Consider the following 18151-nt stretch of genomic DNA (forward strand, 5'->3'; position numbering starts at 1 on the left):
TCTCTAAAGGGTCTAGCCTCTAACAGCCTAGAATCTCTCCCAGCTCCACAGCCAGGCAGACCTCAGAGTTCTCCAGTTTCCTCCAAAGACGGTAAGAAGCTCACACAACCCATTTCTTAGCCAGTGTCCTGTGTTCATCTTTCTCTAGAGTACACTTGGAGAGTGGAGAATCCACATGATGATTTTAAATTGTATCTAGATCATACCCGACCATTTGTATCTGTCTCCCAGGGAAACCAGACTAGATAGAAATCAGCTTATTTCTAATGATAAGCCCTGATGACTGAAAAGACTCGCTTGTTTTTGAATGCAGGAGTACATGGAGTCACATGGTCTCAAACCAATTAGCAATACAGATGAGCTAGCAAGCCCTGTTCCATTTATGGGGTGGGGGAAGGGCCACAGTGAAATAATCTGTGTTTTTAAGTGTTTCTGAGAAATGAAGACCTCCAGGGCAGAGAGAGAGGGTGTATCAGGAAATAGCTATGCAAATGGCATGCCAGTGAAATTACTAATACGTTGATCCGAGGCATTAACAATGCCCCAGCATTCAGGAGTATGAACCAAGAGTGAGTAAGACCAGGGCATGTTTTGGATGAGATTGCAAGAGTGTTTACTTACGTGGTTTGCTGAGCAGTCAGTGAAGGCCATGGCTGTTTGGGACTTCCAGCCGCCCAGTCAGTCCAGGTAGAGAGTGCACACTCATACACTCCACTCTCGTTAGTGACACGGGGTGATCTGGGTGATTTTGACAAAGAGCCAAAGTGGTCTGGGTCTCATCATACCGGCATTATTTTTATTAATTCATTTTCTCATCCTCTCTCTAACTAAACAACTGCTCATCCTTTGAGAAAAGCAGAGGAAGGTGAATCTGGCGAGCCTAGGGTTCAGTGGAAAAGCTAAATTGTAGTGAGTGCCAGCATCAGTGGAACGTAGCTGGGGCTACAGCGCCTAGGAAACTCACAGCCCAGTTCTCCATGAGACCAGTCACCAGCCAGTGTGACCCCAAGACAATTCATCCAGGGCATGTGACCTGCGGTTCCAGGCGATATGATCTTGGTGGCTTTTGAAAGTGGTGGTAGCTTTTAAATCTGGCCCTAGAATCTGGGCCCTTATCTCTGGGTTTCTCCTTCTAATGCCTTTATTGAGGGAAACCATTTTAAAAGGAACTACCAGCAAAATGACCGAGCGCCAGAGCTCTGGTAATGTACAGCTCTACCTGCGGCTGGCCGTCCGTCAATTGAAGTTCAAGTGTTCCTGTAAGACCAACTTGTGCCTGTGAATGGCCCTGGGTGCTCACAGGTCAGGCAGCCCATTTGCTTCTCTAGTGTTTTCTACTGGGCGTGGAGGGCCATTTATGGAAAACCAGAATAAAAATAAACCCGCAGAGTTCTAACTTTATGTGGCAATCATGTTTTGTCAATTCAAAGAAAGCTTCAACCATGTAAATAGGCACAGAGTACAAACATGCCCTCCACGGAATGATACTGGGTTTTGAAGTTAAAAAGAAAAAAAATCTCAGGGAATCATTTATGAATTCTTATGTTAAAATGTTGGCTCAGTGGTAAAGCCACGAGGAGGCCTGAGAGCTTTTAGGATGTTTTTGTTTTTCCCCCAAGTATTTAAAAACTGAAATTCTGTAAGAGATTATCTGCGAAATGCCTTTCTTTTATTACGCCCATAAATTTTAGGAGTGGCTTTGATCAAGTGTTCTGCCATTCCTGGTTTCTACATCTTTGACTCATACATTAATAACTAAAAACATTCATCCTATTTTTGCTAGACTGAAAGAGGAAGTTTCTAAATAGTCAAAAGGGAAACATTGAAAATAGAACTCGGTAAATGATAACTAAATTAGGGGAGGTTTTTTTTCCTTTTTTTTTTCTTTCTCTCTCTCTCTCTCTCTCTTTTTTTTTTCCTTCCAGAAAGAGCAATACTCCATGCTGAAACTTGCCAGGGTATTTTAAGATTATTGTCTGTAAAGAAAAAGGCCCAGCACCTCACTGTGCTCAGAGGAAAGGCATTGCAGAAACGCAGCATATTCTCGGGCACAGGGAGCAGGCACAGAACAATATCGGCCAGTGCTTCAGACTTCCACCGGTGGGCTTTGCGTTCTGGCTCATATTTAAAATACACATTCACAACTTGAAAATTTCAAGGAGTTAATGCTCTGCTCACCTCCTGCAGACACTGACCCCTGGGGGTCCACTCTTAGGAAAATAATGTTTGGTTTTTCCATTCCCGTATTTCCAGGTCTTCCTGGCCAGTAAGACCCTATGTTATCAGTAGACTTCACAAAGAACTTCTCTAATGGATATGTAACTGCACTGGGTGGGGGGGTGGGGGGGGAAGAGTGGGGGGTTGGGGGGGGGTTGGAGCGGAGCAGGGGGAAAGCCCCTCTGCAAAATGGAAGAAAGGGTTGTTGACTTGCTGATGAATCAATTCAGCTTTTAGACCCATTGTCTTTGGAGGACTCCAAGAGCACATAAATGGCATTTTTAAAAAAAGATGGCCATGAGAGGAAGAACGCAGCGGGGATGGGGGGCTTTTGGGGGGTGAGGTGGGGAGCAACATCTAAGCCAAAAGCTATTGGCTTTGCCAGCTTGCCAGTAACTGGTTACATAGCGTTTGTTTTTATTATTATTTTAAGGATCTGGGCTGAGATGAGTCTCCCACACCTGAGCTGCCTGAACATATAGATCTTGTCTGAACCCATAGCAGAAGTGACTGCCTGCAAACACCTGCTCTTATTCATTCATTCATTCATTCATTCATTCATTCATTCATTCATTCATTCATTCATTTATTTTGAGTAAGCTGACCCTTTAAGAAAAAAGAAACTAAGGACAAACTTGTACTCTGCTGTCGGGGTTCATCGGTGTACTCATTAAGAGGTGGTGTAAAAGTGTGGGCACGCGGAAAGAGACTGGGACCCTGGGAAAATGGCAGTTGCCCAGGTAGCAATCCTGTTGCTGATAATCAGTTGTATGGTCCGAGAATGTTGACTTCACCTCTGCCTCAGTTTCCTGATCTGTAGACTGGGGATGATGATAACGGTGCTGACCTCCTGGGTTTGCTGTGAGTTTCAGAGGAGTTGCTATTGGAAGGCATAGCCATGGCTGGCACCCAGAAAGTACCAAGGAAGAAGGAGGCACTATTGTCTTAACGAGGGTAACGTTGAGGGCGTTCACACAAAACACAATTACTGAGAGGCTGGAGAGATGGTTCAGTGGTTAAGAGGTCTTGCTGGTCCGCCAGAGGATCTCCTGTGTGTAGGTGTGTGAGGGAGTGCAAGTCCCTCAGAAGCCAGGAGAGGGCATCAGGTCCCCTAGGAGCTGGAGTTACAGGAGGCTGTAGGCCACTGGATGTGGGTGCTGAGGACTAAACTTAGGTCCTCCATAAGAGGAGTTTGCACTCTTTCAACTGTAGCGACATCTCTCCAGCATCAAAACAAAAACCTTAAGAAACAAACAAACAACAACAAAGTCACTTCCTGAGCTCTGAGGAGCCAGGACTACACTGGGATTCCAGTTACACATAAAAGTGAAGGTAACTGTAATGTGGACAGCTTTACAATGTCACTTGCTCTATGCGAGGAACTGGAGAGAGCAAAGCTTCGACCCGAGAGGTCACTCTTCTCTTAAGCAGAGGCTCGCTCCAGGTTGAAGCTCAGGATCTTGGTTTGGACACTGGCCTTCCAGAACGGAGTGAACATAGTCTCCAGGATGGCTAGAAGGTAGAGGGATGTTTCTCGAGTAAGTGAATGAAATGCAAAGTTCTACTTCACCTCGACCACTACAACATGGCCTTCACTTACCCTCACTGGTCTAGGGAATGGCGTCTTTCTCTGCCATAGAGGAAAACAGACATAGCCTGGGAGCCAGAATCTTTGTTATTTGCCAAGGGCCTCAATCACGGAGCTCTACTGGGGGTCTTGAGAGCCCCAAAGGTCTTCTGTTGCATTACGGGGGGGGGGGGGGGGACTGGGAGGGCTGGTCACCGGTCCCCCATGTGCCGCCAACGCTACCCCTGTGACATGGGAAAATGCTATGGTGGAGGCAGTGGTTTGATGGTCGTCAGGAGCCCCCAAACCTTGGGCTTGTCTTTGTTGTTCCAGTGTTACCTCAAGCCACTAGCTTGTGTTGCCAGAGCATCAGATGTAAAGTGTTAAAAATTCCCAGGGTGACACATGTATCACGTGATCCGATGGGCAGGTTCCTCTCGTGAGGATGTGAGGAGTATGTGGGCATTTGTGTTTCCATTAGTCATTTGTTCATTCAACAAATTCAGGTTACACAAGGCTACCTCCCTAGTGTTATGCAGATGAGAGGTAAATCCAATGGCCCTACCCTTAAAGATGGCCCAGTCAGGTATAATAATACCCCGTCAAAAAAAAAAAAAATCATAGTGCAAGTACTTCTGTACAAAGAAAAAGAAGGATTTGCATTTGCATGTTCAGCAATGCTGGGTTGGTCCTCGCATACCTAGAACATTCCAGCGCTTGACCAATGAAGTATCAAAGACCCCTCCCACAAAACTGTATTTAGGGTTGTGTGATCAGGCTGCTAGGAGCTCCTCTGTTCTACATGTGTGTGGTTCTCTGAACCTTCCGAGTCTCTGGCTTCTGAAAACAGCCTAAAAGATGAAGGAAATCGACCCGGTTTAGAGATGGTTCTTAGAGATTCTTGGAACCTCTGCTATTTAAAGCACTGTGTTCAGCACAAGTTCTGTCTTTAGACAGGGCCTTCAGGCTTTGAAAGTTTTTCTGGAAATAAATGCCTTTTAGGTTTTAAGTGCTTTTCAAAAATGTGAGGGGGGGCAGAGACGACAGTGACAAGTCTGGGAACAGAGGCCGTATTGTTCTGTTGCTGCTGACTGCTGACGGGATCGCTCAGGACTCCGCTCTCCAGTCCTGTTTGCTCCTGTCCGTCCCGCGCACTGCTGCTGGGCTGTTATTTTGATAAGGGGACTTGAGAGTACATCCTACCCTAGCAGTCATTAAAGCCTCAGCACTTGGGTCATTGTGGAAAAGCTTCCGAGCTACACAAAGTCCTCTAAACAAAACAGTCCACGCCCTGGCTCCAGGCTGTGGACCGTGGCAAGTTCTCGGAACTGGGCTCTGCGCTCCCACCAAGGAGCCAGAGGTCAGGAGCCACCAAACAAGCTGGGTGCAGTCAGCAAGCCGAGCCAGGGAGGAGGAGAGAGCAGAGCCTTCCTTCCCTGCCAGTCTGGCAGCTCCCCCTAAGTGCTCCGAGCTCAGAGCCCATCCCACACACCCGTGCTAGTCACTGCTGTGTGTTTACATGAGTAATGGAGCTGCCGGGGGAGGGGAGCCGCGAGCTGCGCTGAGCCTCCTCGCTGCTAGGAAGCTGATATCCACATCAAGTCCAGCCTTCCAGGGATGAGGCTGGGGAGCAGTCCCCTGCCGGAGCTTTCCTAGGCACAGGCGTCAATCAGGCAGATGTGTGACGACTGGAATGGGTAATGTCTGTTTTTCTCTTTGCTTGGTATTTTTTTTTTTTTTTTTTGCTTGTGACTTTATATTTGATAATTCCCGGCAGGTTTGCTGGGGTGGACTTTGAGACCAGCGTTTTTAAGGAAGGAGACGGTGATGGGAACTGTAGTTTGGGAAGGGGTCCTGAGCCTCCAGAAACTGCTTCTTAACCCACACTCCCCACTTGCTAAAGAGAGAGTTGCCTTAACTGAGTTTCGCTGACAGTTAAAGCTCATGTCCGCGGCAGAAAAACAAATTAGTAGGAAGTATGTATGTAAATTGAGCCCAACATAAAACGTCCAAAAGCCACTGGCTGAATGTGTGTGTGTGTGTGTGTGTGTGTGTGTGTGTGTAAACGCTCACGTGCCTCTGTGTGTTCGTGTGTATATGTGAGATGAATAATAATTAAGAGGCTCCCTACTGTTCAGATATGATTTCTTTCCATAACTGTCCCTCAAAGTAATAAATATGTGGGTGCTTTGAGAGCTCCAGAGAGATTGTTTTTTTGGGGAAAGGCATTTATCTGGAGTTGGTTTATGGGTAGGTCAGTGAGTTGGTTGGTTTTAGATTTTCGGGACTTGACTGACTGATGAAGTTGAATGTGAGAGTTGGTGGGGGCAGTCAGGGCACCCCATAAACAGCCTAAGTTCATCATCACCTGTGTCGTTTGTAACGATGGCTTTAATCACACACACACACACACACACACACACACACACACACACACACACACACACAAACCAACCCCCACAGGAGTCAGGCTAACCCCAGGGTAAGCTTTGGGATTTATTTTAAATAACCCTCCAGATCTTCATAAAAAGATATCTAGGAGAAAAAGAGAACACGCTGATTCAATGTCTTTGCCAGATTTGCTGAGATCTGAGACACGCTGGCCACAATATCATTAGGAAATGCATGTAATAAATAGTAGCTCATTGCTGTGAGTGCCCCTCATCAGAGCTGCCTCTCTCTCTCTCTCTCTCTCTCTCTCTCTCTCTCTCTCTCTCTCTCTCTCTCTCTCTCTCTCTCTCCCTCTCCTCGGCATGGTAATTTGAGAAAAAGCTGCTGTCTCTAAAACTCTTCTGAAAGAGTGATGTTTTCAGATGTTACTTTACTATGATGACGTCACGGGCTGGCGTATCATTTTGGATTTCAAAATACAAGATACCAAATAAACAGAAGGAGTTCTCTCCAAGTCTAGCCAGCGGTGCTTGTATTCCGACAGTGTGCACTGGGGGTGGGATGCAGGGGCGTGGGGGGGAGTGGAGCACAGAGATGGGGGAAGGGTAGGAGGGGGCGCATGCGTCTTCCTTGTCACCCTCATTTTATTTATATTAATTCAACTTGGGAAAGTTGATAGCTTAGCATTTACCAAGGTTCCTTCAGAGAGGGCAGCATCCAATGAGAGTTGGTGGCTGACATGTACGCCTCTCGGCTGTGGGAGCAGAGCACTTACAGTAACCTCCCTTATCTTGTACTGAGAACGTATGACAATTATTCTCCCATTTCTTTTCAGCGCCAAATCTTAAAGGCAGACCACGCAAAAAGAAAACATGTCCCCAGAGAAGAGATTCCTTCAGTGGCTCGAAGGACCCCAACAATAACTGTGATGGTAAAGCCATCAACAAGGTACGGTTGGTCGTCATCGTCGTCATCTGTCAGCTGAGACTTCTCCTGCCTGATGTTTCTTTTTGATTTCTCCCTGTGACCTCCCCGATATCTGGTGTCTCAGCGGCCGTGTTCGATTCAGAATCGAATTGAACCTTTGGTGTTAGCAGCTTCTGGACCGGACACTTCCCTAGTGGCTAGGGGTGGGGAGAACCTGGTAGGAGGCAGGCATTTTGATTAGTCAACAGAATGACTTCCCACCTCCCGGTTTGGCTTGTTGGGTAAAGGACATGATTAAGCGCCCGCGTCACTGAGGCTGAGATTTCATACTAGATGACACAATGACATAGTTTACTCTGCTCGTATCAAAAATAGACCAGCCGAACCATCCTGTCCCTGAGTGTACACATCTAAATATGCTTCAGAGATTAACTGGAGAGGAAATTAGAAGTGGCTAGAATTAATCTTTCTGGTCATGTTTTTTTTTTCCCCCCAAAGTCACCTCTAATTCATATTAGAGTGACTTAGAGATACATGGAAAACTATGTATGCGTACACTCATAGAGGTGATCTTTCTGGATACAGAAGGAAAAACTCTCCTTTAGCGAGGCCTGTTGGGCCCCTCTTGATGAATGAGCATTCTTTGGAATCTTTGAAGTACCTGAGGTATTTAGTCAAGTGTCACTTCATATGTTTAGACTTATCTTTTTGACTTTTTGAGCTTAGGTCACATTTCCACATTCTGGCTCTTGGGTGTTTGTGTTTCATGTTGTCTCTCGGCCAAAGACAGTAAGAATCCATCTAGATCGGACTCAGAGATCAGATTGGAATTAGAGAAGCATTTCCAGATCCAAATGCTCCAAGCCCAAAGTGTGGGGGCATGTTGAGTACGGGTGAAGGGTCTGACGTAGGAAAGAATGGGTTGAGTTTCATATTGCCTGCCTGCTGTGGGTTGTACTCTGTCCTCTACCCCCTTCCCAGTGTGTCAAAATGAACTGTGGACTTTTACATTCCATAAATCTTATCTTCAAGTATGACTCTTACCACAACGTTCTGAGGGCTCTTTGGTTAGGATTTTGTCATGCTCCCAAGATTTCAAAGGGTTTGTTATACTTTTTTTTTAAGCCAATCTACAGAAGTTTTTTTGTTTTTTTAATTTTTCTGGCTAAATACAAGCTTATCATTTTCTGACGTTGTCTATCCGCTACACATTTAACCTCTGCACATGAACACACACGGATGGATACCATGAAGGATAGCTTCTTGTGATCTGAGCATCTCTGCCCTGGAATCGTCTACCTAGGGTCTGGGTGTCTATGGCCTTGAATGATGGCGGCATAATCGATTGTTTCCCTGAAATGAAGCCTGAGAGTCCTGCAAGGTAATACAGATGGAGCAAGATCTTATGATGGTCAACATTCGACAGGGAAGGCAGCACCCATGCTGTGCTTCTTCTGGGATATTCTAAACCGGAGCCTGCCAGGATGAAGTGCTGATGACCCTTGTTATTTGGAATGACTACTAATGTGTGGGAATTACAAAATTTATATGAGGACTCACAAAACAAAAAACAGACAGCTACTGAACACATGAACTGTGTCAAATGTTCACCGATTTGCTCTCTTTGTAAGGGATGACAGCCAAGCCTGGGTTCCCCTTCACCCAGCCCCCCCACTAGTGCTGCCCCTGAAAATGGTCACCATGGGACAGACCTTCCTTCTGACATCCATGTGCTGTGGTCACCTCCTGGGCACTGGTGGAGGACCTTAGCTTCTCTTGGAGTCTTGGATTACAGTCTTGCCTGTTGGATACGCCACACGCGCCTGGAGAAAGCCACTAACTGGGGGAAATGAATTTTCAAGTGTAGCGAGTGTATTGGTTGACACCTGGCTGGAAAATACTGCAAGAGTAACAAACCATGCTCGAGACCGTGAGAGCCGTTTGAGAAGGCATTTGGGTCTCAAAGTTGTCTTTTGCCATGAAACATTGCAGGAAAGGTGCTAAGTCTCTGACCATCTGCTTATTTCCGGAACCTGAACCGATATTTTACATGATGGTGAACTGCTTGTGTGTATTTTCAAAAGTGCCTCAGACCGACCATTTCTAACTGTGGATAAGTTGCCAGCCTCCTGCAGCTCCACACAGCAGAACTTTCCAGCATGGATGTACTGGTTTTTCTGGGGTCATGATGCCATCTTCAAAAAGTTCCACTCTCTCAGGTGTGAACGGAACAGCATCTTTGGAACACACTGTTTTTCCCCCCGGGAGAGAGAATTATGTGGCTTTCTGAAGACATGTGTCTCATGAGGAGGAAAGACACCCAGCTCTAGGAGGGCATCGTGTCTAAGATCAACTCTGATCCTGTCACTTGCTGGGGCCATTTGAAACAAAAGATCCATGACCAAGGCTTGATCAACTGTGCTAGAGAGGTCTTCTGGCTTATACCTCTAGTGATAAGAACTCCAGTGATGGAAAGTAAACGCTGGTGTGTGTGTGTGTGTGTGTGTGTGTGTGTGTGTGTGTGTGTGTGTGTGTGTGTTAAGCGTTTTTCTAAAGACTAGGCATGTAACAGGTGGTTTCCATGGGAATGAATATGGAAAGACAAAGTATGCTACACTGTGTGTCCCTCCGTTATATCACATCCTTGGCATTTCAAGTTGGAATATGATGCATGCATTAGTTTCTGTGCTGTTTATCTCAGCTGGTCCTCAGAACTATCCCCAGGGATTATCACTCTCATTTTACCAAGAAGCTGAGGGTAGCCGGTCCTTGCTGTTTCACCACAGCTGGCTACACCTGCTGATTGAGAGAACAATGATAACCAGTTCTGTAGAAGAATGTGGTTAGTACCAAATAGGTATACAGCTTCATTGAGAACATCAAACGGCACGTCTATAATTAGCAAGCTTTCAATCACTCTGAAAACCCCAGAGCTCTTAGTGAGCTCAACAGGTATGTAGCCCTCAGGTCAGGACACTAACTGCCATGCTTTAAAGGTCATACTTTCTCAAGGTCAGCCCGAAGACTACCTGCTGTTTGCATTTCAGCAGTTGAATTACAGTAATCCGGTAGATTAAACTGCTGAGAATGTTTTGAGTAAATGTGGTGAAAACATGAAGACAATAACTTGACCGAGTCTTACCAGGAAACAAAAAGCTCACTCACACTGAGAAACGATGCTTGAGATGCAGGCCACCACCCAATTAATTGTTATCTTCTCGGTGAACATCCTCCATCTACTTAGCGGAATCCCTGGAATGCTGGGCGGAGTTCAGCAGGTGGCAGCGTGGCCTCACTTGGAGCCTTTGTCCTGAGCAGGGAGGGTGGCCCACCTCAGCCCTGTGCTTTTCTAACGTGTCTAGGAATTCTACTCTACACGTGCAAGCAGATGATTAAGCGCCTACCTGTCTGCAAACCTCAGAGTTCCCTACCCAGGGTGCTCCTGTCCTTAGAGCAGAGATAATTCATCGGTTATCACTGCAAAGTTAAGCCTCCGGACTGTTTCATACACAGCTCCTAGCTCTCCTCTCCTGTATGTGAGATTGAAGCTCGGAGGCAGGCAGAACTGAGTTCCAAACTTGGGCACTTACACCTCCGTACTTGTGCACCAAGATCTCCAGCCTTGGTGAGCTTCTGGTTTTCTCTCCTGTAAAATGGGTCTAACCAGCTGCCTTTTGTAGTTCCCGTGGAGCCTGACACAGCCCATGGGAGCATAGCAAGGCTGTGAAGCTCACCGCCTAGGTAGAGGGTTCTTTCTCTTTATTGGCTGGGTGCACAACGGAGGAAAAGAAGCTTCTGTGAGTTGAAAACCACCTAGTTTTGTTTCGTATGTGACTTGATAAATCACATTTCTCAGCAGCAGATCTTGCAATGCCTGGAAATATAGATGTGCTTTTTAACTGAAAGTTTGTTTGGACTACCCAGCTTAATGTCATTACTAAGCTTATCATATGTAAACATGTTACTCATTCTGCCTGGGCTTCAGTGGCTCCATTTTTATGACAAGAACAACCTACTTCATGAGACATGTGAACGTAAAGGTTAGGGAGAGAGATGGCTCAGTTGCTTAAAATGCTTGCCTTGTAAATGTGAAGACCGTAGTTCAATCCAGAGAACACAGATATTAAAAAAGAAGAAAGAGAGAGAGGGAGGGAGGGAGGGAGGGAGGGAGGGAGGGAGAGAGAGAGAGAGAGAGAGAGAGAGAGAGAGAGAGAGAGAGAGAGAGAGAAAGAAAGAATGGAAGGAAGGAAGGAAGGAAGGAAGGAAGGAAGGAAGGAAGGAAGAAAGAAAGAAAGAAAGAAAGAAAGAAAGAAAGAAAGAAAGAAAGAAAGAAAGAAAGAAAGAAAGAAAGAAAGTCTGGGGTTGGGGATTTAGCTCAGTGGTAGAGTGCCTGCCTAGCAAGCACAAGGCCCTGGGTTCGGTCCTCAGCTCCGGGGAGGGGGCGCAAGAAAAAAAAAAAAGCAAAGCTGGGTGTGGTTGCACGTGCTTATAACCCCAGTGCTGGAGAGGCAGAGAGAAGCAAGCAGGTCCCTGGGGCTTGCTGGTGAGCATACTCACCTTAACTAATCAACAAGATCAGATCTCTCCCAGGCAGAGAATGCAATAATGTCAGTCAGATATCCAACAGCACTTGGGCACCAGTGTAAACAAATACAGACAAAAACTAGGGTGGTTTTTATGATTTCAGAGGCCAATAAGTTATGAAGTACATAAATTTAGACCCACAAACCTAAAACTTGGCAATGGAAGTTGATGATGGCATTAAGGGTCACAAGATGAGCCAGGTAGTGGTGGTGCACACCTTTTAGTCCCAGCACTCGGGAGGCAGAGTCAGGTGGGTCTTTGTGAGTTCGAGGACAGCCTGGTCTACAGAGTGAGATCCAGGACAGGCACCAAAACTACACAGAGAAACTCTGTCTTGGAAAAAAAAAAAAAAAAAAAGAGTCACAAGATGTCTGTCTTCCCATCATGCCACAAAGTGCAAAAGTTTGAGAATATTGTCAAAATTCTACATGGAAAAAGACATATTTTCATCCTATTTCCACAGCCCCTTAAAAAAATGAAAATCTTCTCCAGTGGCCCCAGGAAATTTTATTTTTATGAGACCAGTCTGAAGAAATTAAAGCAGCGCGCTCACTAGAGAGAATGAGCAATAACAAAGCCCTCTTAGAGAGGATGTGTTCCCCTTTAATAAATAAACAGAACCCTTTTCATGTGCTTAGTGCTCAGAAGGATCTGCGAGGCCAAGAAGTCTGAAGCAGAACAGTGTAGAATCTATGGGACATTTTTATTCACAACGTTCCCCGGCATTTGCCCTCGATGTCAGCCCGGAGATGTAAAGAATATTGGAATGTACACATTCCCCATGGGTGCATTTGAACTCTGAGTCTGACCCTTTGTACTTCCCCATTTTACAATTAAAATAACTCAGCGACTTAGCGTTATATTTAACAACCATCAAAGGCTGCTGTACAACATGGCCGTGAGGAGGGAACATTAGGTTAGCCAAGTTCCAAAGCCTGCCTGTGGTGTGGAAGGAAGAACCGGGGAGCATCCGCCTCCATTTGTGTCTTCGTTGGGGGGCGGGAGGGGGGGGAGGAGCACTTTCCACTTGTTCTACTTGGGGTTTTAGCTGCCCGCCACTCTATCCTTTCTGGCAAGAGAACATTTCCTATTATATTCTTGGCTGATGGAAAAACCACCAAGTCGTCATTAAAGACTGCTTTTAGGTGTACTGCTCAGGGTTATGTGCGGGCATCACCCTCAGGTAACACAGGACAGTGACCTTGCTGGTATATCCCAGCTTGGAGAGCTCTTCCAGGTGTCTAGAAAGAGGATAAGAACTAAATGTGTCTCCCTTTTGTTTCTTATGTGATATATGCAGTATCAGGTTATCATGAAAGCAAGGTTTCATCAGTGGCATTAACAGCAGCACCCCTTGGAGAGATAAAATGTATCAAGAGGCAAAATCAATCATCCTAAGGGACATCAGCACTGTTTCTGGTTTTGACACGAATGTACTGTGAAGTATACAAAAGACGCTGGCACAATTAGGCCCACTGTAGCCCTATGGAGACCTGGTTCTCAAAAAAGTTTTATTGACATTCAGTCCCACCATTCATTTGCAGATCACATCCATTCTAGACTTGAGTACTTGTCCTCAAAGCCACAGCGCTCTAAAGCCCACCAGGTTTACCAGATGGCCCTTTAAAGAACTTCGTCCCCATTATGTGGGACAAGTCTTACCCAAGGCTGTCTGTCTTTTGGTGCCCCTGGCTGGTTCTTTCCCCCTCAGGGGAGAGTGTCTCTTAGATATGTCTTTACAAGCCTTCCAAGGCTAGGCTTGATTTGATGTACTGTTATTATTCTTCTTCCAGGTGAAAGGCGAGGCCAGGTCAGCCTTGACCAAGCCGAAGAATAACCACAGTAACTGTAAAAAAGCCTCAAATGAAGAAAAGCCAAAGCTGTCCATTGGAGAAGAATGTAGGGCAGACGAACAAGCCTTCTTAGTGGCACTTTATAAATACATGAAAGAAAGAAAAACGCCCATAGAGCGAATTCCCTACTTGGGTTTCAAACAGAGTAAGTACACTTGTTTTTGTTTCTGAAATATCGAAATTGCTCAGATTCTTTGAATTTGCAAGTGGTGGGAGGGGGTTAGTAGAATTTTTTTTTTTTCTTTTGGACTAGTGATTATGTTGAAACCCTAATCTAGTCAGGGTGTTTTCTGTTTAGAGTAGATCCACAAATTGTCCAAGCCAAGAATTTTCTCCCTGCCCCTTTCCGGTTCATTGTTGCCTTGTGGGACAATTGCAGAGATATTTATAGGCAGGAGTCCGAGGATGCTGACTGGAAATAGACGTGTTGGAAGCTCCTAGTTTTCTGTTTTGTCAATCTGGAGTGTCTGTAACTCCTTTCGTATGAGATAATGATGATGATGTAGCCTTATCAGGCCCAGATGTTGCCTGTTCGGAGACAGCTTCTGAGAGGAAGACGTTTAAAAGTGGACAAAACAGCCACAAAGAAAAAAACATTCCCTTAGTCTTACACTTGTGATTTTTGTTTTGTTTTGTTGTTTTTGTTTTGTTTTTAAAATCTGAGTTCACAGCAAACATAAAATCAACCCACTTGAAGGGAAGTCACAGTTTGGAGCAACTTTGAGCTTACTATGCATCTAGGTGCTTTTGTGTATATAAGTGAGGAAACTCATAGCTTGAGCAGAATTCCATTGAAAAAGTGAAGAAAATCCAGATCCTGCCCCCGAGTTCACAGCCAAATGTGTCTCTTGCTCTGTCTGGATTTACTGGTGCACAAAGCCATGAGCCCCTCTGGCTTGAAATAGTATTTTCTCCAAATGCATCTCCCTAGATTAAAACCATGTGTCATTCTGATGAAGACCGTCAAACCTGTATGTTTTACATAACAATTTACATAGCTAATAGCAATTGGCACTGATTGCAAGAGAACACTTGCAGCCATTATAAACTTATATAACGACAGATGATTACAATGTCTGAAAACTGGCTGCTTGAAATAGAAGTAAAATCAATGTTCTGTGAAGAGCTCTGTCCCATTATCAACAATTCCGAGGAGAGCAAGGCCGAGGCAGGGCTCTTGATAGCCTTGAAACGGTACAAGGTTCAGTGTGGCTTCACAAACATGTTGTGTCCAGGAGCTGTTTTCTGTTTGATCCCCATTTTGTTCATTCCCCTGACCAAAGAATTACTTGAAGTCCAGTATTCTCAGATTCCAAGGTATCTGGTACAAAATGAACAAGCAAATATCTCAGTCCTATTTGAGCAGCCCTGCTTGGCAGCATAAACATGCAAACTCTAATCACAGGATTTGTTAAGAAAAAAAGATACATTTTTTTCCCTTAGCATCACATAATTAGAGAGTTCAGTGGGCGACCCCGTCTCCCTGTGAACGATCGTCTTCCCTTACTATATTACTCATGCCTTGGCATGTGACCTACGTGCCAGCCACGTACGTGTTGGCAAAACTACAGCATGATCCTTTAATATACCTTTGCTATTAAACAGTCTAAGAAGGTAATCATGTATAAAACTGGCTGTTTATTGATCCCAGAGAAGTCTTATCTGAAGGAGGCATTACCATCAAGGGTTTCTTTCTGAGAACTGAGCAAGACTCACCCAGTTCTGAATTCCCACCCGTTCCCGAAGGTCCTTCCAATGTATTCTCTTCCTTTGTGGATGATAGTACAAACAAAATTATGCTGTTTGTCCTTAAAGTTCAACTGTCTCTGTGGTCTTGTAACCATCTCTCAAGAAATACTTTTAAGTATTAAGTGTAGTAGATCCTGTAATGTCAAGTGCCCCTTGGGTGAATTGCTTCCTAGAAATTTAGGTCTCTGGGGTACAGCTGATATTTTTTTTTCTTTCTCTTTCTCATTGAAAAAACAAAACAAAATGTTTGAATTGACATTTCTTGGAAGTGTGTTAATGCAATGCTTATCTAAATACTTATTGTCCCTCTAACAGTTAACCTTTGGACTATGTTTCAAGCTGCTCAAAAACTTGGAGGATATGAAACAGTAAGTGTTTAAGCAACTTAAATGAAATAATTTCACCATCTGACCCCCTCTACCCCTGCCCCCTGTCCTTGGCCAAAATGGAGGAAACTCAAAAGCAAGCCATCATTGGCTGCCTGTCCCAATGGCTCTTACACGTTGGGGGGTTTATTGGGCCAGTTTTGGAAATGGTCCCAATTAGTTCCAGGTTTGGCAAAACTGTAAACTTGTCGTAGAAACTACAAGTGGAAAACATATGTAACTCTCCCCTGTCAGGGAAATTAGTTGGGTCTGTAATTTTTTCCCATGTTGAGAAAGGGCTATTATTGTACAACAAGCCAAGATTGCATAAAAGAAATCTCCCTTGGCAACCTACCTGACATCTGTTCATGTCTAATATGGGAAATGTATTAAAGGCTTTCAGAAGTAATCAGGATTGGCCATTAAGGAATAGAATACAGCAGAGCCTCCTCTCATTCTAGGGCAAAAAAGCTTTATTAGACAAGGGTCACTGCTACATAAACAGGAAGTTATCAAATTTATTCAGAACAGGCTCTGACGTTCTTTATCAGCTAATTCTAACTGACAGGAATGGGTTATTTTTAGCCCACGGGAAAATTTGATGGCCATGGATTCTTACAGCGTGTATTTCTGAGCCAATAAAATGTTAGAGAGACAAACTGAGAGATTAAGATCTTGAAATACAGGGGGAAAAAAGATCTGCATTAACGTAGCACAGAGAGACGACATCTGTAATAAAATTAATTGACATAGGAAGATGGCGTCACTGGGAAGGTTTTCTCTCCCACACAATGATCAGATTAAGTCGTATGGTTCCTTTGGCAATTGAGTGGGAAATTATTTCTTTTCTTCCCTTAAGAAGTAATCTGAGAGAACTCTGTACTGCAGTAAAATGACAGCAACAGACACAAAGTCAAGAAAATAAGATTTATTTTACCCCAAACTCCCAAACCAGTGGTTCTTGCCATAGAATGCATATTGTTTCTCAAACTAATAGAACGGTTTGATGTCAGAGTCTGGGCACAGGAAAGCACAAGATGAGCTATTTGAGTCAGATAATCCAGTATTTACCATAGAGATATCTGCTAGGAATTCTGACTTTTTAAGTGTCTGATGTGAGTATGTGGAATTATACACTGCTTAGTGTATGGGAGTGAATATGTTTGTAAAGAAACCTAGCATGTGAACACACATAAAATATGCATTTTGTAGATGCAAGTTTACTTGAAAGATGTGTTTTATAAAAGTAGCCTGTGCAAAAATAAATATTCTTGGCTAAATCTGCTAAAGGATTAGGAGTTGGACGCCTTGCCACAGTTACAGCTCATGGTTCTGCAAAATCTTGAGCTAATTATAGCTCTCCTCTGTGCAAAAAGATGAAAACTTAAGTCTCCTAGGCTCAGGAGTCACCTTCTCCAGCTAGTCTTGTAAGCTGATCTTTCAACATGAAGAATATGAGGCTGCACTTTTATGAACTGTGACCGTGGTTGGTTACATGATATTTGCTCAATATTATGAAATGTCGTTTTCAAACTCTGGAGCTTCATGCCATGAGCAGATTTCACAGAATTGGTGTTTCGTGTTTTTGTATCTTCTGTGTCTTTACAAGACACCAAGTTGGTGTAGAACATACAGAAAAAACTTCTGATAAATTTGGGGGCATTTGCAGTACTTCTGGAAGAATAGCATTTATTCTTTTATTGAATGAATGACTGTAAATCAGCAAGTCACCTGAGCATTTATTACTGGCCACCTTATGCATAAGAGATATATTAGAAAGCTTGGGAGAAAGGGAAGATCTAATCTAGCCATCCAGATCCTTAAAGTACTTACATTCAAGAGCATCAGTCATTACATTATGAGTGAGTATTCAAAACACCATTGCCCTCAAGAAACAAAGAGCTTTTCCCTGCAGAAACAAGAGAAGGAGCTTTCATGGCTCAGATGTGCTGAGATGCTCTGCAGATAGGTGTGTTGGATTCAGGGTGTCCTGAGATGATCTGGAGATGCAGGTGATAGTTTGGATCCAGCTACAAATGATCATGGCTTTCCTTAGGGAGAACATCTCAATATGGAGGTAGAGTAAACTCCAGTATGGAGAGTTCAGGCAATTCAGAGTGACTAGTGACTGGGACAAGGGGCTGAGAAGAGGATTCTGGATGGATGAAGGCAAGAAAAGGAGGCCAGGAGAGAAACGGCCTTGGATGCTGTGACTGGGGATTGATGAGTTGGCTGTGGAAAGGAGCAAGCATAAAAGATGTCATCCCACCTTCTCTCTCTGGCACTGTGAAAAGTACCTTCTGCATGGGAAATCTGTACCAATGACAAGTGGGTAAGGAGTGTGGACTCTTTCTTCCACTTCGTCTCAACTGCCTTCAGCTCAATCCTTATGTCCAAGTAGCATGTGTAGGAGATGCATGTTGTGGAGGAAATATGGAGGACTTGATTGGAATCTTCTCTCCCTCTACTTATGAACAGAATTTTTAAAGAAATTCCCT

The 18151-nt window shown here is 44.4% G+C and overlaps 1 protein-coding gene across 3 annotated transcripts in view; it reads left to right on the plus strand.

Moving 5' to 3' along the window:
- Positions 1–18151, plus strand: part of Arid5b (AT-rich interaction domain 5B) — a 177084-nt gene that overhangs the window by 130120 nt on the left and 28813 nt on the right. For 2 of the 3 annotated variants that reach the window (XM_006994212.4, XM_076557053.1), the window contains 3 exons: positions 7011–7123; positions 13480–13684; positions 15604–15656. In XM_006994212.4, the coding sequence (XP_006994274.1) occupies positions 7011–7123; positions 13480–13684; positions 15604–15656 (371 nt within the window). Of the gene's footprint in view, positions 1–5140; positions 5482–7010; positions 7124–13479; positions 13685–15603; positions 15657–18151 lie in introns of those variants that run through there. The other variant, XM_076557054.1, reaches the window with a different exon arrangement.

This window comes from Peromyscus maniculatus, chromosome 21, assembly GCF_049852395.1.
Source record: "Peromyscus maniculatus bairdii isolate BWxNUB_F1_BW_parent chromosome 21, HU_Pman_BW_mat_3.1, whole genome shotgun sequence".
Lineage (NCBI taxonomy): Eukaryota > Metazoa > Chordata > Mammalia > Rodentia > Cricetidae > Peromyscus > Peromyscus maniculatus.